Here is a 24554-nt window from a genome sequence, read left to right as displayed (position 1 = left end):
GCTTCGGAGGCCTGTGTTTCAGTCCATTAGCGCACTCGAGCCACATGTGGGATATTTCTAAAAACTCTAGAATTTGGGCAATAAAATATGAAGTTGCATTTCTCGGGTAAAACCGGTGTTACAAAAAATGTTTTTATTAGAAATTAATTTCGGCAAAAAAAATAAAATTTGTAAATTTCCCCTCTACTTTGTTTTAACCCTTTAGGCGGTTCACAGGAATTAAAGCACTTTGTGAATGCTGATTCGAATACCTTGAGGGGTGCAGTTTTCAAAATGTGGTGATTTATGGGGATTTTCTGATATATAAGGCCCTCAAAACCACTTCAGAACTGAACCCTGAAAAAAAATTGCCTTTTGAAATTTTCTTGAAAATGTGAGAAATTGATGCTAAAGTTCTAAGCCTCGTAACGTCCTAGAAAAATAAAAGGACGTTCAAAAAACGATGCAAATATAAAGTAGACATATGGGAAAGGTTAACTAGTAACTATTTTGTGTGGTATTACTATCTGTTTTACAAGCAGATACGCTTAAATTTAGAAAAATGCAAATTTTTGGCGTTTTCAGAAATACCAAAATGATCTACCAAATTTTTCCACTAACAAAGTACAACATGTCACGGGAAAACTCAGAATCGCTTGGATAGGCAAAAGCATTCTGATGTTATTACCACAAAGTAACACGTCCGATTTGAAAAAAAAAAATAGGCTGTGTCTTTGTAGGGGTTAAAGACAGTTAACCCTTAAAAAAAAAAAGCCTATTTTGGGCTTTCAGGAGAAAGCCATTTATATTTTTCCCACCAGTGTAGCTGTATGAGGGTTTGTTTTTGAGACAAGCCGTCGTTTTTATTGGCACTATTTTGCAGCACAACTTTTATTAAATTGTAATTATTTGAGTAGAGCTTGGAAAAAAATTGGCTGTGATTTTTTTTTTTTGTTCTTCCGCAGTCAGAGGCCATCATATCCAAATGATAGACTTAAAGCTTTAGGTGCAATAGGTGTAATATTTGGGACGCAGTACTAGTTTGAAGTGGGCGAGCAGGATGAAAAAGGCTTGCTTCTTGCTAAAGTGATGAGAGATTACAGCCCGTTCGTCATCTCACCCCCCTGGTGCAGCCTTAGTGACCCTGAGGGGGGCACTTTTTTTCTACCAAAGGCATGAGAAAATATAGCAGCTGCACCCCTGCACTTTATCGGTCCGATTTCAGATGTTTACCAGTATCACTGATATTGTTAGTCTTTTCACGTCTGGGGATTATGTGAAGAAATGTGCATGAAGACATAGGCACAAGTGACGGGAATGAACTCTGCATATCTTGAACTTTTATTTTTAGGAGATGTTGTGCATCTCAGGCTTTGCTTGGGTCAGACTTTTAGCCATAAACATATTTTTTTTGATGCATTTTTTTTTACACATTACTCTTTGATGCAAAATTGCATCAAAGCATCCATGAGTGTTGGAGGGAGTTTTTACAAAATGGCGGTTTTTAAATAATTCAGGTTTTTGGTGAATGTCAAAACTGTAAAAGTTATTGCGGCAGTGAAAGGGTTCATCAGCTAACAATGTGCATCATGACTTAACACTTATATTTTAATTGCAGCTACATTAAAGGGTAACTAAATTTAACACATTTCTGACATGTCAGAAGCTTGAAAGTTTAGTTACACTTTAAAGGGGTTTTGCAATCCATACAAATTGATGGCCTATTCTCAGGATAGGGGGTCAGACTCCCAGGACCCCCTCCGATCAGCTGTTTTGAAGGGGGGTACAGCACCCGTACGAGCGCTGCTTTCCTCTTTATTTCTACTTGCGCACTGTGAAGTCGACACAGATGTAGCGGTAATCACAGTATTGCAGCCTTCTCCCAGTTAAGTGAATGGGAGAAGGATGCAATACCTGTGAATCACCACTACATCTGTGTCGACGATTCACAGAAAGCAAGTAGAAATGAAGGGGAAGCAGCGCTGGTACGAGTACTGCACCCCCCTCGAAAAAGCTGATTGGTGGGGGTCAGAGACCCCGAGCGATCAGCTATTGATGGCCTATCAAATTTTAGGGACTGAAAAAGCCCTTTAATAGGTTCACAAAGGCCAGTGTCTTCAAAGCTATATGGAAGGCAAAACTACCTTTTCCTGGAGCCATAGGGGTGGTGTTAGGAGTGGTAAGTATACCCTTCTTCTTTGTGACAGGAGTCCAGGGTGCTGGATGCAAAAAAGGACCTTCATTCTTGGATAGCTTGGTGTCAGAGTTTTCTTTATCTTCTCTGTGTTTTATTTGAGTCTTTTGCTTCTTCGGTGTTGTAGGAGCCGAATCCACACTATTCAATTCAGCACGAAATTTAGCACGCTACACAAAGAACAAGACAGCTTGAGTATAAGATGTTCAAAATCCCTATTCTTCAACTCACTTTCGATATTTTGTGTGTAAATTACACACACACACACACACACACACACACACACACACTCTATTTCCATACCTCTTTCATAGTTATCGGTTCTACACCACTGTAAGTACAGTCTTCAAAAAATAGCTCATCATCTGAGAACTCCATGGATCCAAATACATATGGGAGATCATTATCCGCCTCTTCAAAATTCAACTTGTTCCACGTCTTAAAATAAAAAAATGCGATTATAAAAAGGATAAATAGTTGTCATGACAAGCTTAAAATATATAAAACATTTATCACACTATCAAATGTATTGTTGAAGTGCAAGTCAAAGCCGACCCTTCAGTTGTATATTCGCGAATTGTAATAATTCTGTTATTTATCGCCATTATCCTGAGTGATTGGATATTAGGATCAAGAGAGCTGTGGAGAAACCAAATTACCTGCTGTTATTCTAGGAGACTGCCACTGTGATGGTAGGCAGCTGTTCAGATTACATCCTGTGTGCAGAGTGCAAAATTAAGGAATTTGTGCGCACTGTGTGTTAAACCTTATTCAAACGAGCATGTGTTAAAATCGGCCGCAAAAAACGGCTGTTTTTCAACAGAGCGGGACCAGTTTTCATGGATCCTCGTAGACTGGGGTCTGAGGGATCCGTGAAAACAGACAATAGGACATGTCCTATTCTTTAAAACAAAGGAAGTGTAAACAGCCCCATAGAAATACATGTAGCCATGTGACCGCCAATAAAAAATAAATAAAAAATAAAGGGCCGACATCTCTGAATAAACCATTCGGTATGTTCACACGTGGCAGATTTGCTGCATATGAAAGGAACAGATATTCAGTTGTAGAAACTCCTGTTGTGTGACCATACCCTTAGAGACTCCAAGTAACAAACCTCTGCTCTACAGGCAACAATGCAAACTTTGTTTGAGAGTCATTTGAGGATACCAAGCAATATAGAGCGTGTGTGTACACATCGGAGCTATACACCACAAACATGGTGTGAACAGTATCTTAGAAGATTTTGTTTCAAATCCTATGAATCCAATGATGAAAACAAATAAATCTTTATAGATTGTAACAGGGGTTCGGCTTTAGAAACCTAGGGGTGAGCGGTTAAGGGTATGTGCACACAGTAGCAGGCTTTTACGTTTGAAAAGACAGACAGTTTTCAGGAGAAAACAGCTGCCTCGTTTCAGACGCAAATGCTCCTCCTCGCATTTTGCGAGGCTTCTCTGACAGCCGTAAATTTTGAGCTGTGCTTCATTGAGTTCAATGAAGAACGGCTCAAATTACGTCTGAAAGAAGTGTCCTGCACTTCTTTTGCCGAGGCTGTATTTTTACGCGTCATCGTTTGACAGCTGTCAAAACGACGATGCGTAAATGACAGGTTGTCTGCACAGTACGTCAGCAAACCCATTCAGATGAATGGGCAGATGTTTGCCGACGTATTGTAGCCCTATTTTCAGACGTAAAACGAGGCATAATACGCCTCGTTTACGTCTGAAAATAAGTCGTGTGAACCCAGTCTAATGGTAGGTGAAGTTGCAGCTCCCTGGAGTGACCACTGCAGAGAAAATGTTGGAAAATGAAAGCAGTTGTAATGCATGGCAAAGATTTATTCCCGGCAACAGCATAACAATGTTTTCCTTTACAAATAAAAAAAAAAAAAGTAGAATGGGTATTCGAACTTGAAGAGGATCTGTCACTACTTTAGTAACGCCCTATTTCCCATCTAATAAGAACTGTCAGATAATGATCGTGAAAGTTGTGTCCCAAAAAGACTAGTTGAGCTTTTTTCTAATTATGCAAACTAGCCTATACTTGACAGGTGGGCGTCAACACCAGCGATTCGCAGGAGGTGGAGCTACGTCAGAGCCGCTGTCCTATCAGTATTTCAACATGCCACATCCCGCGGGAGCAAAGCCATTGCCAGAGGTGTTTGGCAGCGGTTTATTTCTCTCTACCCATTGAATACACATGTACACTCCACCAACTTTGCATCTACATGCAGGAGTCGGGAGGAACCGCTATCTTAAAGAGATTGTCACCACATTATAAGTGCCCTATGTCCTACATAAGGAGATAGACGCTATAATGTAGGTGATAGCGGTGCTTTTTATTTAAAAAAAAAAAAAAAAGATCTATTTTCACCACTTTATTAGCGATTTTAGATTTATGCTAATGAGTTTCTTAATGCCCAAGTGGGTGTGGTTTTACTTTAGACCAAGTGGGCTTGTACAGGGGAGTGTATGACGCTGACCAATCAGCCTCATGACTCCTCTCCATTCATTTACACAGCGCATAGGGATCCTGTTAGTATAAGAAAACACATAAGGATCTAACACATTAACAATACTCAAGTGTTTAGACAGTGAATAGACATTCCACGGGATGTCTATTCACAATCCCTGCACTTCATTACGGTTTCTGTGGTAGTTACAGCAGAGCAAGCGTAATCTCGTTGTAACCGGTCATCTACAGCGTAATCTCGCGACATTACGCTTGCTCTGCTGTAAGTAACACAAAAACAGTAACGAAGTGCAGAGATTGTGAATAGACATCCAGTGGAATGTCTATTCACTGTCTAAACACTTCAGTATTGCTAATGTGTTAGTATAAGACAGCACATACTGATCTAAAAGGATCCTACGCGCTGCCTAAATGAATGGAGAGGAGTGCATTACGCTGATTGATCAGCGTCATACACTCCCCTGTACAACGCCCACTTGGTCTAAAGTAAAAATACGCCCACTTGGGCATTAAGCAACTCATTAGCATAAATCTAAAATCGCTAATAAAGTGGTGAAAATAGTTTTTTTTAAAATAAAAGCATTACTGTCACCTACATTATAGCGCCGATCTCCTTATGTAGGAGATAGGGCACTTATGTGGTGACAGAGCCTATTTAACCCTTTCACGACCAATGACGAAAATTAACATCCTGGTCGGCTGCTAGTTCCTCCCCCAGGACGTTCATTTTAGTCAGTATTTAAAACTGTCACTGTTTAAACACAGAGTGACAGGCGCGCGCTGACAGCTGACATATCAGTCTCGCCGGACAGCGGACCATCGCCGCTGCTTTTGGCAATTAACCCCTTAAGTGCGGCGACGGATTGCCGTCGCCGCATTTAAGTGGTTTGAAGCACATCGGCAGCCCCCACGAAATGATCGTGGGGGCTACCGATGCTTGTCGTGGCAATCGGAGGTCAGACAATGACCTCAGGGTTGCCATGTACGGAAGCCTCGGAGGAGCAGCCTCCGGCCGGTCCTCCTCGGCTTCCTGTCAGAGTGACCGTTACGTCACAATCTGCAAGTCTAAATGTCCCCTAGTGGGACAAGTGAAAAAAGTAAAAAAAAAAAATTTTTGCAAAAAAAAGTGTAAAAATAAAAGTTAAGTGATATAAAACACAAAAAGCTTTTTTTTCCCTATAAGACTTTTATTATAGAAAAAAAATGAACACTTTAAAAAAAGTACACATATTTTGCATCACAGCGTTCGTAACGACCCCAACTATAAAACTGTAATGTTATTTTTCCCGCACGATGAACACCCCAAAAAAAACTCAATAAAAAACGACAGAATAACGATTTTTTTGGTCACCACCGCTCCCTAAATAACGAATAAAAAGTGATCAAAAAGTCGCATGTACCAAAAAAAATAGTACCAATAAAAACTTCTATCCGTCCCGCAAAAAATAAGCTCTTACACAGCTTTTTTTGACTAAAAAAAATAAAAAAAATTATGTGTCTCAGAATATGGTGACACAGAAATGTTTTTATTTTTATAAATAAGTCATTTTATTGTACAAACGCTAAAAAAAAAAAAAAAAAAAAAGGACCAAACCTATATACATATGGTATCGCCGTAATCATACCAACCCGCAGAATAAAGTAAAAATTTCATTTATAGCATACGGTGAGCGCCGCAAAAAGAAAACCTAAAAAACGGTGTCAGAATTCCTGTTTTTTGCTCAGGATTGCAAAAAAATTGAATAAAAAGTGATCTAAAAATAAAAAAAAGTTCTGGCTTTCAGAATATGGCGATGCAAAATGTGCAGTGTCCAAAAGTGGATAAGATCGGGCACCATTTATCAGTGCGACACCGGGCACATATCTATGAAATATTATTTATATACCCCATTTTTATACCCTCTTATTATGCCCTGATGTTCTCCACACAGATTACACATGCCTCCCAAATTATAAACTGAAATACCAGCAAAACCCCAAACAAAACTACTGCCAAGCAAAATCTGCGCTCCAAAAGCAAAATGGCGCTACCTCCCTTCTGAGGTCTGCAGCGTGCCCAAGTAGCAGTTTGCGCCCACACATATATGGCGTCGCCATACCCGAGAGAATCCGCTTAACGTTTTGAGGTATTTATCTTCTGTGGCACAAACTGGGCACAACATATTATGCACTAAAATGGCATATCAGTGGAAAATTGCAATTTTCACTTTAAACCATCCGCTGCGCATTAACCCCTTTGCGCACTATGACTTAATTGCCCGTCATGGTGCGGCGGTTGATGTATGGAGCCGGCTCACGTGCTGAGCCCGCTCCATACGCTGCGGGTGTCGGCTGTGTATTACAGCAGGCCGCCTCGGTACTAACGGACAGGAACAGCGATCGCTCTGTTACAGAAGCCTGTAAGAACAACAATATACTGCAATACATTAGTATTGCAGTATATTGTACCAGTGATCCAATGATCGCTGGATCAAGTCCCCTAAGGGGATTGATTAATAAAATGTGTAGAAGAATTAGTTAGTATTTTTTTTTTTTTTTTTAAAGTAATGTAAAAAAATTAACAAAATTGGTATCGCTACGTCTGTAAAAGTCCGAACTATTACAATATACCATTTAATTTGCACAGTGCACACCTTAAAAAAAAAATAATAATTGAAACCGCCAAAATCAGTTTATTTTGTGGTCACCTTCGCTCTATAAAAAAAAAAAAAAAAAAAAAAAAAAAAGTAATACAACTTTTGAATCACTTTATGTACCAAAAAATGGTACCAATAAAAACTGCAGCTCCTCCCGCAAGAAATAAGCCCTCACACCACTCTATTGATGGAAACATAGTATAGTAGATAAAAAAGTTATGGCTCTTGGAAAGCGGGGAGTGAAAATCTAAAATATGAAAGCAAAAAATGGATCAGTCCTGAAAGGGTTAATTCATTTCTTATGAAAAAACCTATGACCACATGTGGGGTATTTCCGTACTCGGGAGAAATTGCTTTATAAAAAATGGTTGTTTTTTTTCCTCCTTTATCCCTTGTGAAAATGAGAAAATGCAACATTTTAGTTGAAAAAAAATGTTGATATTAATTTTCGCGCCCTAATTCTAATAAACTCTGCAAAAGACCCGTGGGGTGTAAACGCTCACTATACCCCTAGAAAAATTCCTTGAAGGTTTTTCCAAAACCCACTTTTGGTGGGTTTCCACTATTTTGGTCCCTCCAGTGCATTGCAAATGCGACATGGCACCGAAAACCATTCCAGCAAAATCATAAATCCAAATGGCGCTCCTTCCCTTCTGAGCACTGCTGTGGGTCCAAACAGCAGTTTATTACTACATATGGGGTATTGTCGTAATCAGGAGACATTGCTTTACAAATGTTGGGGTGCATTTTCTTCGTTATTCCTTGCAAATAATAAAAAGGTCTATGTTGTTTCAGAAAAAAAGTACATTTTAATTTTCACAGACTAATTCCAATATATTTAGCGAAAAACCTGTGTGGTCAAAATGCTAACTATACCCCTAGATAAATACCTTAAGGGGTCTAGTTTTCGAAATGGGGTCGTTTATGGGGAGTTTCTATCGTTCTGGCAGCTCAAAGCCTCTCCAAATGTACAGTGGGGCCTAAAACATTTTCAAGCAAAATATGAGTCCTGAAAGCCTCCGGGTGCTCCCTTACTTTGGGGCCCTGTCGTGTGTCAAAACAACGCATTAGGGCCACAATGTGGGTATTATTGAAAACAGGAGAAAGAGGGCGATAGATTTTGGGGTGTGTTTCTTCATTCTCATGTTCGCTTTACAAAGAAATCGGTCTTCAAACTGATACTTTTTATGAAAAAAGTGAAATAATTGTTTTTTTCACATGCTATGCATTAAATTTAGCAAAAAAACTGTGGGGTCAAAATACTTACTATACCCCTAAATAAATACCTTATGGGGTCTAGTTTTCTAAATGGGGTCGTTTATGGGGAGTTTCTATCGTTCTGGCAGCTCAGAGCCTCTCCAAATGTACAGTGGGGCCTAAAACATTTTCAAGCAAAATATGAGTCCTGAAAGCCTCCGGGTGCTCCCTTCCTTTTCGGTCCTGCCGTGTGTCCAGGCAGCGCATTAGGGCCACAATGTGGGTATTTTTGAAAACAGGGTGATCGATTTTGGGGTGTGTTTCTTCATTCTCATGGTCGCTTTACAAAGAAATTGGTCTTCAAACTGATACTTTTAAGAAAAAAAGTGATTTTTTTTTTCACCTTTTTACGAAATTTCTTCCATTTTTCTATTTTTTTATTAATTTCCACAAATTGTATCAGTCTACTTTTACCACTAAAATAAAGTACAACATGTGACGAAAAAACAATGTCAGAATTACTTGGATATTCAAAACTTTCACAGAGTTATTCTCTGATAAAGTCAGACATACCAGATTTGACAAATCTGGCTTGGTCATTAAGGTACAAACATGCCCGGTCATTAAGGGGTTAAGTGTATGGACAGCTTAAGAATACGAGAAGTTCTAGTTCAACACATCTGAAGATTAGTGGATACTATGGCAGGCTTCATAGTGTCCGGACTCCTAAATCACCTACAGAAATCTTCGACTGCTTAAACAGGCAGGTTTTCGTACTCGAAGCATTGCAACCCTACACCACGTTTGTACATTTTGCCAAGACTTATCAGAAAGCTACTTTGTTAGATATACACATACCCGAAGCTCCTTAAAACTTGAAGCGGAGGGCTCCACAGAAGCTGAAGCACGTACCAAACGAACAGGCTTTCCTCGGCTTTTCTTGGTTTGAAGCAGTAGATAGGTGGCCGTAGTGTGATCATAATTCCACTAGAATTGAACCGGTTACAAATTAAAACAAATACGGATTAACTTTTAATAATGTGATAATTAAGCCAATGACTTTGGGAGCCCAGCCTATAAATTCTATATTTTAACCCCCTCTAGTAACATTGATACTGAGGGTTATTTTTGGTTGCAGTTTTTCCAGCATTATGGTCAGTTGTGCCACATTTGCACCTAGGAATGGTAGCATGGGTGCTTTTTTTTCTCTCACCCTTGTGTATCACAGCAAAAAGCTTCTACGGGTAGTTTTTGCCAATTGTGTGATCGCAGTGCAATTCCACCTCACTGAGGGCTAGCTTAAAAGAGGATTCTAAGGTTATGTTCAAACGTGGCAGAATTGGTGCAGAAAATAAATATCTGTCCTGTATATATGAATGAGGTTTGCACTAATTCAGATGGAAACTTTTTTTCAGTGCAGAAAATTCGCAACAAATCTTCCACGTATGAATTTGCCCTAAATCTCCTGTTGTAGTGCAATGATCTGTTCCTTGGTGGTTTTAGAAATCAGTAAAGCAAAAGGTTTATATGGTGATCCTAAAGACCCAAAAACACTAAGAAATAGAACTGACACTAATATTTTCAATCGTAGAGCAATCTCAGTTGAGGATATACATTTTGGAGTAACATTGCTCAGGAAATAGTGTTACTGTAACACAAACTATGTACACGATGGTTGTAAAACCGTACACAACTATATTATCTAATGGAAGTTCGTACGGTATTATGGGAAGTTGTGGAAAATTACGGAATACCTCAGAGATCAGACGCGACATGCTTTCTTTACTGTGCTTGTTATATACAGATAGCTCTGTAATGCAATCTTCATCCATGTATCCAAGCTAAAGGCCAAAAAATAAAGATCAATCAATAGCTTATTTTTATTCCTGATCACGCATCCAAACTGAAGCCAAGTTAGTATTTTTTTTTTTTTTGTAATTAAAATAAAGCCTCCTGGAATAATTTTAGAAGAATGCCAGATTTAAGGGTGTTAGCTGGTCGATAGAATATGCCACAAATGTCTGATCAGCGAAAGTCCCACCACTAGTACCATTACCAATCCCAGGAATAGGGGTGCCTAGTACCCTGTTCCCAGCAGAGTGGGCAGCACATGCATAGTCGCTCTCCATTAAAGTTTGGGTGATGCACGGTCAGTCAGCTATTCTTATATCTCAGGCCCATGGTGCTCCAGACGTCAGAGCCCCACCAAACGGACATTTAAAGCATATGTTATTGATCTGTCATTCACGTATCTAGTAGGAAAGCCCTAAAGCCCTTTCTGATGAGCACTAAAGTATCTTAATAGTCAGAATCCCAAAAAGGTTCTTTGTGCTTTTCAGAAATTTATAAAAAAAAAAAAAAAAAAAGTGTTCGTGTAATAGGGTTGGCCCACGAAAAACAGTTACTACCGATCCGCAGGATATGTGATAAAAGGTATGATTGCTGGCACCCCAACCGATCACGTGAACGAGAGCCCAGCAAGTATAGTGCTCATCTTTATCTGTCAGTCCCATAGACATTGAATAGAGTGGAGGTGCATGGTTATTGATTGAACCTCTAGCTTTGATTATAATCTAAAATAACTACAACTGAAAATCAAATTCTCTATAGTTGTCCTACCTAGGAGTCAACAAGCATTTACAAGGTACACAGACCCCACATTTCCTAACATGGGTTTGGAAGAATTTTTTCTTTTTTTTTTTCTTTTAAATAAGCCTACTTACAGCATACACGTATACTAACATATCTGAATTTTCTTGAACTATTGCACTTCACTCCTTCGGTTTTGCACTAATATCACAATGGAGGATTCATGTTTAGCTGTAATATACTTATACATTTGTATTTGATCCATGAATGCATTTATTTTTGTGCTGTCGGACCTTTTTTAACTTTATTAGAATGATTAGAGTAATAAAGATATACTCACTTCAAACGTTTCTTATGCTTCCTAAACCAACAAAAACGGGAATGCTTTTAGACGGGCCAATTATCTGGCAAACGAGCATTCATGTGAACGCTTGTTTCTGCAGCAATGTTGTCGGCAGCCCATCTCCCGGTTTACACAATATGATAGGAATGCATGGGGACGTGCGATCGTAGTAATGAGTGCTCAACCACTTTACATAACCAAAACAATGCTCCTCGTGAAATGAGCAGACGAGTGCCGTCTTGTGCTAGGGTCCTATTACACTCCATAACATAGAAAGTACTATGTAAATAGAATCTATCATAAAAACTACCTGCTGGCCTATTAGTAAAGCAGCTACAGTGAATTTTGATTTCCAGTATAGTCAATTCAGCTCTAAGATAAAGGATCCCAGTGATCACAATTTTGGGACAGATTTATTAAGTGTCCTAAGGCTAGGCAGGATAAAATTATACTAGACAGACAAAACTGCACCCCATTTATCAAAAAGGTGCACACTGATAAATTTGGCGCAACTCACTAGACATGTAGCCACTTCTTACATGTCCCCCTCATGCCTGGCATACTTCACTTTGCGCCAAAAAAATAAGTAATACGTATAGATCGATCTGCTGCATTTTACATCTTAGCCACACACTGTCTAAACATTTCAATGTAGTTGAGGGAGACTTGAAAAGGGTCTATAAAAAAAAAAAAACATTTAGCACATGCTATGTACACCACTGGTTGGTGCAATTTCTGCCGGAATTGTGGTGCTCCCGTAGCGTCAGCAGAGCAAATGGAGGGAGAACAGAAAGAACACTGAATAACTAGAATACTTACAGGGCATTTACTATACCATTCCACAGGACAGTGGTAGCCTTGAATAAGCCACGGGTGTCTCAAAAGATGCTTCACTGAAACCCTTTTTTTGGGATCCACCTAAAAGATAGCACACATATTTTATAGTATTTGATCGGGAGAATCTATCTATCTATATATATATATATATATATATATATATATATATATATCTCCACAAGCCAAATTTATATTTTTGTATATATATTCCCACGATAAAGGATTCCTGTAAGTCCACAGAAAAGGTGCTTAGTCATTACCTGAAGCATTTGACTGAGCAGCAGCACACTCCCAGGTGAAAGCCATTTTGGAATTTCATATTTACCTCTCTGTAGAGAAAAGAATAAAATAAAAAAAAATAAAAAAGGCCCTTCAGGAATTGAAACATTATAAATATGGATTTCCCCTCCAATATAAGAAAATAACTTACCATTATCTTTTTATATAAGACCATGACATTGTCATCATCAAATGGAAGGTAGCCACACATTAGTGCATACATCAGCACTCCCATGCTCCAGATGTCTGCCTGGAAATACACACGGTTATCCATCCATGCTGGATTATTAACAGTTCATATACATTCACTAGTACGGTTTAGTGTAGTCCAACAATAGTAAACTAATTTCTAAGTGGGATTAGAGTCAAACCCTTCCAACACGCAGCTGTAGGTTATATCTAGGGACTACTTTACCTCAGAGCCGATATATGCTTTTCCTTGTATAAGTTCAGGAGCTGCATATGCTGGGCTTCCACAACAGGTCATTAAGTGATAATCCATCCCACCCTATACATGGAAAAGAAAGACAGCAGAATTTAGTGTTACAAACACAGTCATCATGCTACTATCTTTAGGGACTGTTTGGGATTTGTTTTTTTAACCAATAAAAAATAAATTCTGCAGTGTCCACATACCTTTAGGCCAGGATCACAGTTTTGATACAGTTTTTGGCTCTGTATTTCAGCCAAACATAGGAGTGGACCCAAAAGAAAGGAGGTGAATCGGTCTTTACCTTTCCTTCCTTTTGGATCCACTTCTGGCTTTGGATAAAAAAAAAAAAAAAAAAGTGTGATCCTGACCTGAGAGAGAGAGTTAACATGCTGCAGATTCTACAGCAATATATAGTACAATAAAACGTGAATGGGAACTTGAAAACCCCATACACATGTAGCAAAAAAATAAATAAAAATTAACTAAAATGAGTCAGATCCTCAGTCCATATATTAATAATTTATCAAATTGCAATAGATTTACGATGTTAAACCTGTGTTATGGTAAACAGATTGGATACACAACAAGTAGATTTAGAAAACTACACTTAAAAAAGGGGGGAGTGTTAGCCCAAAGTATGCCCCAAATGAATATGTCTAGTTTGTGTGATAAAAGCTCCATTGTCGTCCGTGGAAGGTCCTTTGTTATTCTGCGTTGCTCATGATGTGTTCCATCAACCAGGACATACATGTGTATTAGCAGGCATGCCGTCCTCTATGCAGGGCCTATTGTTCAGTAGTACAGCCGCTGGGAATGTGTATTAGCAGGCATGCCGTCCTCTATGCAGGGCCTATTGTTCAGTAGGACAGCCTCTGGGCATGTGCATTAGCAGGCATGCCGTCCTCTATGCAGGGCCTATTGTTCAGTAGTACAGCCGCTGGGAATGTGTATTAGCAGGCATGCCGTCCTCTATGCAGGGCCTATTGTTCAGTAGGACAGCCTCTGGGCATGTGCATTAGCAGGCATGCCGTCCTCTATGCAGGGCCTATTGTTCAGTAGTACAGCCGCTGGGCATGTGTATTAGCAGGCATGCCGTCCTCTATGCAGGGCCTATTGTTCAGTAGGACAGCCGCTGGGCATGTGCATTAGCAGGCATGCCGTCCTCTATGCAGGTCCTATTGTTCAGTAGGACAGCCGCTGGGCATGTGCATTAGCAGGCATGCCGTCCTCTATGCAGGGCCTATTGTTCAGTAGTACAGCCGCTGGGCATGTGTATTAGCAGGCATGCCGTCCTCTATGCAGGGCCTATTGTTCAGTAGTACAGCCGCTGGGCATGTGCATTAGCAGGCATGCCGTCCTCTATGCAGGGCCTATTGTTCAGTAGGACAGCCGCTGGGCATGTGCATTAGCAGGCATGCCGTCCTCTATGCAGGTCCTATTGTTCAGTAGGACAGCCTCTGGGCATGTGCATTAGCAGGCATGCCGTCCTCTATGCAGGTCCTATTGTTCAGTAGGACAGCCGCTGGGCATGTGCATTAGCAGGCATGCCGTCCTCTATGCAGGGCCTATTGTTCAGTAGTACAGCCGCTGGGCATGTGTATTAGCAGGCATGCCGTCCTCTATGCAGGGCCTATTGTTCAGTAGTACAGCCGCTGGGCATGTGCATTAGCAGGCATGCCGTCCTCTATGCAGGGCCTATTGTTCAGTAGGACAGCCGCTGGGCATGTGCATTAGCAGGCATGCCGTCCTCTATGCAGGTCCTATTGTTCAGTAGGACAGCCTCTGGGCATGTGCATTAGCAGGCATGCCGTCCTCTATGCAGGGCCTATTGTTCAGTAGTACAGCCGCTGGTCATGTGCATTAGCAGGCATGCCGTCCTCTATGCAGGGCCTATTGTTCAGTAGTACAGCCGCTGGGCATGTGTATTAGCAGGCATGCCGTCCTCTATGCAGGGCCTATTGTTCAGTAGGACAGCCGCTGGGCATGTGCATTAGCAGGAATGCCGTCCTCTATGCAGGTCCTATTGTTCAGTAGGACAGCGGCTGGGCATGTGCATTAGCAGGAATGCCGTCCTCTATGCAGGTCCTATTGTTCAGTAGGACAGCCGCTGGGCATGTGTATTAGCAGGAATGTCGTCCTCTATGCAGGGCCTATTGTTCAGTAGTACAGCCGCTGGGCATGTGCATTAGCAGGCATGCCGTCCTCTATGCAGGGCCTATTGTTCAGTAGTACAGCCGCTGGGCATGTGCATTAGCAGGCATGCCGTCCTCTATGCAGGGCCTATTGTTCAGTAGTACAGCCGCTGGGCATGTGCATTAGCAGGCATGCCGTTCTCTATGCAGGTCCTATTGTTCAGTAGTACAGCCGCTGGGCATGTGCATTAGCAGGCATGCCGTCCTCTATGCAGGGCCTATTGTTCAGTAGTACAGCCGCTGGGCATGTGCATTAGCAGGCATGCCGTCCTCTATGCAGGGCCTATTGTTCAGTAGTACCGCCGCTGGGCATGTGTATTAACATCTTTGTCCTGCTCCAAGGACGGCTCCATGCAGCTCTACAGTCAGGATTTACACGGACAAGTGCAGAGTTTATACTGTGTAGTAGCATGGCCCAGTTTTTTTTTTTTTGTTTTTTTTTTAAGTTGAGCCGTGCAGCCATGAAACCAGCCCTGCTCTGCCCTTTTATCTATCTTCTGTCTAGTCATCTGCACCTTCACGTACAGCAGGAGCAGTCAGCAACTTTTGCTGATGGCACTTACAGTGCACAGGCTTTAAAAATAGAGAGGTTTCCTCTCACGTAACAAAGCACAGGAGTTGTAAGTGCAAGAGCTGCTGACTGCTTATGCTGCAAATGAAGGTGCAGATGACTAGGTATAGCCACCTAAAATGGGGTGGGTGGAAAGAGATGGTGTGAAGGAGGTGTACAGTACTTTGGTGATCACTTGGGGGAGTCTTTAGTTTGGCTGGTGGGAGAGGAAACAACATGCTAAGGACCTGCCAGCAGTCAAGCGCCTGACCACTAGCCAGGAGGTTGTAATAAATGAAGAGCAGGGGGATCAGGCAGCTACAGGACCAAATTGGAAGAGGTGGGACAACCCCCTTTATAAATTATAAAATCTAGTTAAAAACATTATAAGGTCTTATTTACACGAACGTGTGCGTTTTATGCGCGTAAAAAACTCTGCGTATTCCGTGCGTTGCAGTTCCGTGTGTCATCAGTGTTTGGTGCGTGTCTGCGTTATTTTTGCGTGTATGGCATCCTTATGTCAAGTGGTTTTGACGTTTACAAAATGAAATGGAGGTGGTTTTTTTTTTCTAATTTTTTGGAGCAACTGTTGCGTGAATCACGCACAGCACACGGATGTGCGTCCGTGTTTTTCACGCACCCATTGACTTCAATGGGTCCGTGATGTGCAAAAATGCTCAAGTATAGGACATGCAGTGAGTTTCACGCAGCGGACATACGCTGCGTGAGAAACACAATGTCTGAATGGCCCCATTGACTTGCATAGGTCTGCGCGACATGCACGATTTTCACGCGCGTATGACGGACATGAAATACGCTCGTGTAAAGAAGGCCTAAAGTTCAAGAAGCATTACATGAACATGTTGGAACTCCAGTAAGGAGGTTGCTGGTGGAAATTTAATGTAATGAATCAAGTCCTTTGAAACAGCATAGGTAGGTAGCTTCACGATCATCAAGTGGTTTACTTGGGACATCTGCGCACATCCGGCCGCCCATTCTTGCAGGACGCCAGTCATTTGATTCTATAATTCTAATAGTCTCAAAAAAGACATTAAATGTCAGACTTCTTTATACTTTGATGAGTCGATTGTAGTCTTTCCTGACTATGCCTGAATATCAGCAATTATTCCTAACTTATAGTAATCACTGTGTAACATATCACCCATTATACCACCACATATAAATATTAGCATTTTCATTTAAAATACGTTACCACATAGTAATACTTTGAAATCTGTTTACAATGAGACACAATTATTGTGTGAAGACTACGTACGTAGAGGTTGTCGCCATTATTAACATACAATAACAGCACACCATCTCACGAATATGCTGAAATTCTTATACCAAAAGTTGTAAGATATGGACATTCAAGAATTTATTCAGACAAAAGATCAATCTAAAACTTATTTGTGAAACCAAAGCATTCATTTTAGATAAAAATATTGCTTTATATCAAACATTTATCCCAAAGTTTCTTGATACCAGTTATGTCATAATACATTACTTTTAAAGGCTACGTACACCTTTCAAATCGATTTTTTTTTTTTTTTTTTTTTTTTTTAAATTGTGCGTCAGTGTGATTGGTGCAACTTTCTAAATACTTTATGAAAAATTATTTTTACTTTGAGATACAGCAGCTGTATCATGCGCTAAGACGTGAACCCGTCAGTCCAGAGGACTGACTATTTCAGTGACAGCACGTCCACCTATGAAACTTAGATGTGTTCGAATTACAAGTTAGATGCGATCGAAAACAGGTGGATCCTGCGTAGACTCGCTGACATTGAACCAGTCAGTGCAGCTCGGCCTTTAAACCACAAGGATATTCCTAAAACTTGTATACATGAATTACTGAATGAGCTAAGTTTCTATATGTAATAGGAAACACTGACAGTTATAGAAGTGACATTAGAAACTCCTATTGTGGTAACATGTAAAAAGATAAAGGGTCTATTCACAATACATTTGCAGTGTATGTTCAACGTATTCAATGGGAGAGCTACCAGCGCATACACCGAACATGTCCTTCCTGTACTCGTCAGTCGGGTCTACGTTGGTATAACTTTTTACTTCAACTGTATTGAATAATATGGGAGACTATGGGCGCCATATTCCACTGTATGCCTACGCAGTGGCACATTTGGAAATTCTCCCGATGTATACCTCAAAACGTACACTGCAGTGTGAATTGACCCCGAAGCAACAGCTCCACAAAACCACAGCTAATTCCAACCCCGTGTGTATGGGGATTTCTAGTTAGGGTGGATTTACACAGTAGAATATGCCATCATATGTGTTTTGGTAATGGACCTTCTATCCCTGTTCAGAAGTGGAGTCATTTACTTTTCCACCTAAAGACTTTCTACACTTCAAGGCACCCTGCCACGACCGTAGCAGTGTGTAGTATCTGATTACGGCACGGACGGGCCGCGTAGTGTCATCCGCAGGCCGTCCGTAATCACTGACCGTGCACACACACAAAAGATGTGCATTGATTCCTATGAGCCTGGACCGCAAATGCAGACCGTATAATGACACGTCCTATTTTTTTTTTTTTGCGGTCCGGGGTGCAGGAAACACAGACCGTGGAAACCAGTCGTGTGCATTGGCCCATAGGAAATCATGCATTTTATAATATCCGCAATTGTCGATAATATACAACCACAAAACTGCGGTCGTGTGCATGACGCCCAATACATTCTTTTGTGAAATGAAATAAATATTTTAAGTAAAGATTCACTGGCATACACATAATTAAAGTTTAAAGTAACACTACAGTCCAACCATATGTTAAATTAGAGATTTAGAGGTTATGCTTAGAGAACTTCGCTGCACTCCTCATGCTTAGCAGTAGAGGGAGCCAGTGTTGTCACAAATGTGTAAGGAAGTCAAGAACCACAAAATAGAATACTGTAATTTCATGTCAACAAAAAGCACTTGTATACCTTTGGCTTTGCACAAAGCCCAAAGTCTATTAGTTTCAAGTTCTGATCCTCATCAATAAGAAGATTTTCCTACAGAAAAGCACAATAAAAAATGAGAAGCAAAAAGCACGGTTTTTCAGTATGCATGCAATCATGAACATTGTTTTTTTTACTATATAAAATAGATATGATCAACTCACTGGCTTTAGATCTCTATGTGCATATCCTTGGCTGTGAATATATGCAACAGCAGATACAATCTGCCGGAAGAACACCCTAGCCTCCTCTTCGGTTAAACGGTCCTTTGCAATAATATAGTCAAATAGTTCTCCACCTGGACAGTACTGCAAGAGAAAATAAACCCAGCAATCCTTTGTATTATCACACACTCTGGATAAAAGCTGGCTATAAATGCAGGTTACCAGTTTTTCAGGCCTCATGCATGCTACATAGCAGTGCGCACGGTGGCGTACCTAGCCATAGGCCTCTGAGCCTACTGCCACGAAGTGCCCTCATATGGCAATGTATTCCACATTTCCCCTAGAAGCATTGCTTCTAGAGAAAACCTTTGGCAGTGGAGAAGAAAAAAAATAGAGTTTTTCTGTCTGATTTCATACAGGATTAGGCTATAAGAAATGAAAGGCCTTATGGCAACATAGAATGTGTTATAACTCCACACAACATTTTGTCAGCAAGTTCATGCAGTAACAAAGTGAAAATTCACCAAGTAGCCAAATCAATGACAATCCAATATGGCTCCATTTCCTGTTATTTTGGAAAAAATAGACACCACACCAAGACATAAAAATGCCAATATCCCTATAATACACACAACCCCCACCACCTAATAATCAGATGTTATGGCAATAGCCAAAGTTTTGGTTGACTTGTATTTGGTCATTTTTATATTTCCGGGGAAAATACTCTTGAAGAGTAACTGCACAATACTAAACAAAAAAAAAAATAATAATAATAATACATGTGCGTGTACATCTTAATCGGCTCCTTGCATACGACCGTAGTTTTCATCCGTAACTACGGATGAAATTGCAGACCCAATTATTTCCATTGGCTAGGGACACCTTTCAGCATACTTACGGATGTGTGTACATGCCGTAGAAATGATCCGAATATAGATCATGTCCTATTCTTGTCCGCAATTGAGGCATAAACTGGCCCATAGAAGTCTATGGGTGCTTCCGCAATTGCAGACCGTTATGGATGTGTATCCGTAGCGGTCGGATCAATATTTGCAGACAGTAAAAACCCTTTCGGTCATGTGCATGAGGCCACACCAAGTAGTCAATACTGAATAAAATAGACAAGCACTGAATTTTTAAGCCCGCAGCTAGACATCCGCTTTAGTACTATGCTTTTCATCCATGTAGGAGATTGACAAATTACAGTAACGAATGTTATCCATGAAATGCTTATTCTTATGAATATCCAAGTATACATTTTATAGTTTCTTTTATATGTACAAAAAGGAATCTAACCTCAAGTATCATGAATATCTTCTTTGGGGTTTCAATAACGTGATAGAGTCTACAAACATGTTGATGACTCAAATTCTTCATTGCTTCAATTTCTGTTTTGATACGGGGCAGATCATCCTTAAAAGAGAATACATACTTAACCCCTTGGAGAGACAGTCAATTTCAGTTTTTCATTTATGGTTTTTCCTTCCCGCCTTCCAAAAGCCATAACCTTTGTTTTTTTTGTCGACATAGCCATATGAGAGCTTGTTTATTTGAAGGACAAGTTGTAGTTTATAAATGGCACCATTTATTGTACTGGGAAGCAAAATTTTGTAGGGTGAAATGGGGAAAAAAATAAAAAATAAATTTGGTATGAGGGGGGGGGGGGGGGGGAGGGGGAGGGGCTTTGTTTTTACGGCGTCCATCAGGCAGTAAAAACTTCATGTGCACCTTATTCTACAGGTTGATACTACTACGGCGATACAAAATGTATTTGTTCTTTTATGTTTCATCACCAAAAAAAAAAAATAATAAGTTGTGTCGCCATGTTCTGAGAGCCATAACTTTTTTCCCCATAAATATAGCGACGTGAGGCCTTAATTTTTGCGAGGCGAGCTGTAGATTTCACGGATACTATTTTGGGGTACAAAGGGCAGGGCATCAAAGGGGTACAAAGATGGCAGACCTGGGGCCTTTTAGACCCCCAGGCTGCCATAACCATTGTAAACGGCCAATCGTGCCACATGTTTGAGAGGGCGCTATTGACCATGGCATTTAAGGTGTTAAACGGGCGGAATCAAAGTGAACTTTGATTCCACCCGCTGGTGTGAGGTGTCGGCTGTATAACAGCAGGTAACCGGCACAGAACTCGCTCCTATCACAGGCTGCAGCATCACATGGCCTGCATAGTCATCGTAGGAGGCCGAACTACGTGCAGAGAAGAGGGAGTGGGCAAGTATGAAAGGCTTTTTTCCCCCAGCACTGCTCTTTGCAGTGGAAACTCCGTTCGAAAAACCATTGTGGTGCGGTTTTTCAGATGGAAGGCGCTGTGGGTTGCAGGTCAGGTATCCGACCCGTGGGAACCTGCCCTTAGTGTTTTCAGTTGAAGGAAAGGTTTTTGTGCCGTCACGTTGTGCTTCTCTGCATAGTAGCCCATTAAGAGTAAATCACAGTATATAGCAAACTATATAAAATCCGTCTCTCTAGCACAGGGGCCCTCAAACTCGGCCGGGTAAGTGGGCCACATAAAAAAAAAAAAAAAAAGGGAAGTTGACGGGCCGCGTTACTTTCAAATTTGATACAATACAAAATTGTTAGTTATTTGAACTACTATAATACTACATGCCTATAATACTACACTACTAGAATAATAGCGCTAGGTTTAAACTAACGGAAATTTGCGAGATTTCTCCACGTGCTTATTTCAACAATCCAGTTTTCCAGCTTAAGTGTCGCTAAATGCAGTCCGGCGGCTCAGTTGGCAGCGTTTGGCAGACACACAATGTCAAGATTGGGCAGCCCCTCTTTGGATCGTGCTACACTGCCCTCTACAGATCGTGCCCCACACACACACACACTGCCCTCTACAGATCGTGCCACACACTGCCCTCTACAGATCGTGCCACACACACACACACACACACACTGCCCTCTACAGATCGTGCCACACACACACTGCCCTCTACAGATCGTGCCACACACACACACACACACACACACACACACACACACATACATCGCGCCACATACATCCACGCAGATCGCGCCACACCCACTCGACAGCTGCATTGGCGCTCCCTCTGGGAGTGGAATCCCCAGTTAGAGCGTTGCCGACGCTTTGGCCAGGGATTCCTGTGCTGGAGGAACCCCTGGAGGTCACTGTCCATACTAGTATAGGCACTGCTACGAAACTCTGGGGAAACAGACATCAGTGTCCATATATGGACAGCGATGTCAGGGGCTTGCCCAGAGCTGGTGTCCCGGAGCAGAGCCGCTTCTAGCACTCTGCCTAGGATTCCAGCTCTGCTCCTGACAACACTGTCCATATATGGACAGCAATGTCAGGGAACTCCAGAGTCCCAGAGCAGAGCCGATACTAGCGCAGATGACAGGCTCAGGGGCCGCGTGCTGGAGACCCCTGGCTCTAGCTTAATAACCATGCATTTAAATAAAAGCAAGAGATACCCCAAGAGATTCTTTGTCCATGATCTTGACTGCCACTTTCTCACCAGACAGAAGATGCGTTGCAACCTTGACCTTCGCAAATCCTCCTACCACAGGAAGATACAAAATATTTTTTTACATTCTTATTTTTGCAAAAAGGTATTTTTTTTTTTAACTGACACATATTATAGATCCACTATATACATAACTAGGCTATCATAGTGGTGCATAAGCCCTCTACTGTACCTCAGCGGTTATTTTTTTTCCTGTCCGATTCTGTAAAAATCTGACAAATGAAAAAAAATGTGTCTGCTTCATAGGCAGAAAAAAAAACAGCCGTAAAAATAAAATAAAAAAATCTTGGGCAACACATTTACCTAAAATTTGACCGCAGGCATTTCCAAAGTAGGAGGTAAAATGAGGCTTTGTGCAAACTGTAGTTACCTATTAAATAGTTACAACTAGACAAAATAGAAGATTACCTGTACCGATGGTCTCATGTAGCTCATAAAACTTGAGCAGTTCATCATAATCGTCGACAGCCATGCTTTTATGTCCGTTTGTATCAGAGTAAAAAGACTGCAAAAGTAATGCAAAACATTCAAATAATTAATTTTATACAAATTCGGGTTGAACCCTACAACAAATTGAAGGTTACATCTTTGCGGCATAATTAATATTATAAAACTGGTTGTTGTGGTGGTAACAAGCTTTAAAAACAAAAAAAAAAAAAAAAAAAAAAAAAACACGCCACTACAGCTGCAACTAAGCTTATGAAAAGTTATTGCTACACACGTACACAATTACATATTCACTCACTTTCATTTGTGAAACATCACAAGCTTTTAGTCAACCTGTGGATATCGTAAAGCAAACCTCTGGAAGGCGAAAATTCAAAGTAAGGGTCTTATTACCCGGCCCGACGTGTACCATGTAAACAAGCGCCTATCAACGCTTGTTTGCTCCTTTCACACGGAACAATTGCTTATTTATAGTGACGCACCGTCCTCGTCCCCAGACATTTTCATCAAGCCGGCAGAAAATCTCCCCCGATTACACAGACCAATATTAGGAGCGTGCGTTCATCTAAATGCTCACTTGGCCGATCACTGGCCTGTGTAAGAGGGCCTTAAAGCTCCGATGACCATCAAATAATTGGGGGTCCATCAGGTTTGATGCTTTTGACCAGATGCTATACTTGCCATCAAAAATACCAGGACCGCAATAGAACAGAACACAATCGCCAGTGTGTACACAGCATATTATATATAAAAAAAAATATATATATATATATATAGAAACTGGTGGTAGATAAATATTTTTGACCAGATCTACAAATAACTGAAGACTAGATATCCACAAGAGCCGAGGCAGAAGTGTTACCCACCGGCCAGGTCCACCAATACTAAGCAGATGCTTGAAAACATTCAAACTTCCACTTCTCACTAGGGATGTCACGATACATCTAGGGTAGGAACACAACGTAAACACTGGAATTCAACAATTCTCTTCCCCACACTGCGGTAAATATCAGACGAAATGTCCACACATAAATTGACCTGGGGTGCTGTTACTTCAACCGCAGCATGTCAATTCTGCAGATATGCAACACTTCTGGTTGCAGGTTTACCCATTGAATTCAATGGGGTACTTAAACCCGCAACAAAGCAGTGTGTTGCGATATTTGCAGCAGAATCACAGCGATACTCAGAGAGGGGATTTTAAAATCTGAAGCATCCTAGGCACACCACGACTACTCTCAGGGTGGCCAGTGTCTTCATGCACCAGGACGTACAGTTACTGCGCGGTTCCCGGTGCACACGGTCGGCGACAGTGTACACCGGGAGGCCAGCTGTCCGACAGCTGACACTCCACTGTTGCCGATCAGCGGCTCATTTTCACGGATTTAGGTAAATTAACCCCTTAAATGTGGCGATCGATTGCAATCGCTGCATTTTAGGGGTTTCTAGCACATCGGGAGACCTCACAATGAAATCGTGAGGTTTGCAGATGGCTAGCATGGCGACCGGAGGCCAAGTAATGGCCTCCGTGTCTGCCATGTACGGAAGCCTATCAGGAGCAGCCACCTGATAGACTTCCTGTCACAGTGACAGGACGTCACTGTTCACGATACACACTGTCGTTGACAGTTTGCATCGGGAACCGGGAGGTTAGCTGTCCCCAACAGCTGACACTCCACTGTTGCCGATCAGCGGTTAATCGCCACTGATTTCGGCAATTTACCCGTTAAATACGGCGCTGGATTGCGATCGCCGCATTTA

General features: G+C 41.3%; 1 protein-coding gene across 1 annotated transcript in view; it reads right to left on the bottom strand.

Annotated features, from left to right (window-relative positions):
• MELK (maternal embryonic leucine zipper kinase) overlaps positions 1-24554 on the bottom strand; it is a 93684-nt gene that overhangs the window by 13796 nt on the left and 55334 nt on the right. The window contains exons 2-14 of the mRNA XM_075851389.1: positions 22755-22851; positions 22294-22379; positions 20128-20244; positions 18832-18975; positions 18653-18721; positions 12945-13037; positions 12681-12779; positions 12511-12579; positions 12233-12331; positions 10236-10322; positions 9340-9468; positions 2477-2611; positions 2124-2343 (exon numbers count right to left, since the gene is read on the bottom strand). Of these exons, the coding sequence (XP_075707504.1) occupies positions 2124-2343; positions 2477-2611; positions 9340-9468; positions 10236-10322; positions 12233-12331; positions 12511-12579; positions 12681-12779; positions 12945-13037; positions 18653-18721; positions 18832-18975; positions 20128-20244; positions 22294-22379; positions 22755-22818 (1411 nt within the window). The 5' untranslated portion in view covers positions 22819-22851. The remainder of the gene's footprint in view (positions 1-2123; positions 2344-2476; positions 2612-9339; positions 9469-10235; positions 10323-12232; positions 12332-12510; positions 12580-12680; positions 12780-12944; positions 13038-18652; positions 18722-18831; positions 18976-20127; positions 20245-22293; positions 22380-22754; positions 22852-24554) is intronic.

The sequence above is a fragment of the Rhinoderma darwinii genome, chromosome 1 (genome assembly GCF_050947455.1).
Source record: "Rhinoderma darwinii isolate aRhiDar2 chromosome 1, aRhiDar2.hap1, whole genome shotgun sequence".
In the NCBI taxonomy this organism is placed as follows: domain Eukaryota; kingdom Metazoa; phylum Chordata; class Amphibia; order Anura; family Rhinodermatidae; genus Rhinoderma; species Rhinoderma darwinii.
This window is presented reverse-complemented; position numbering and strand designations above follow the sequence as displayed.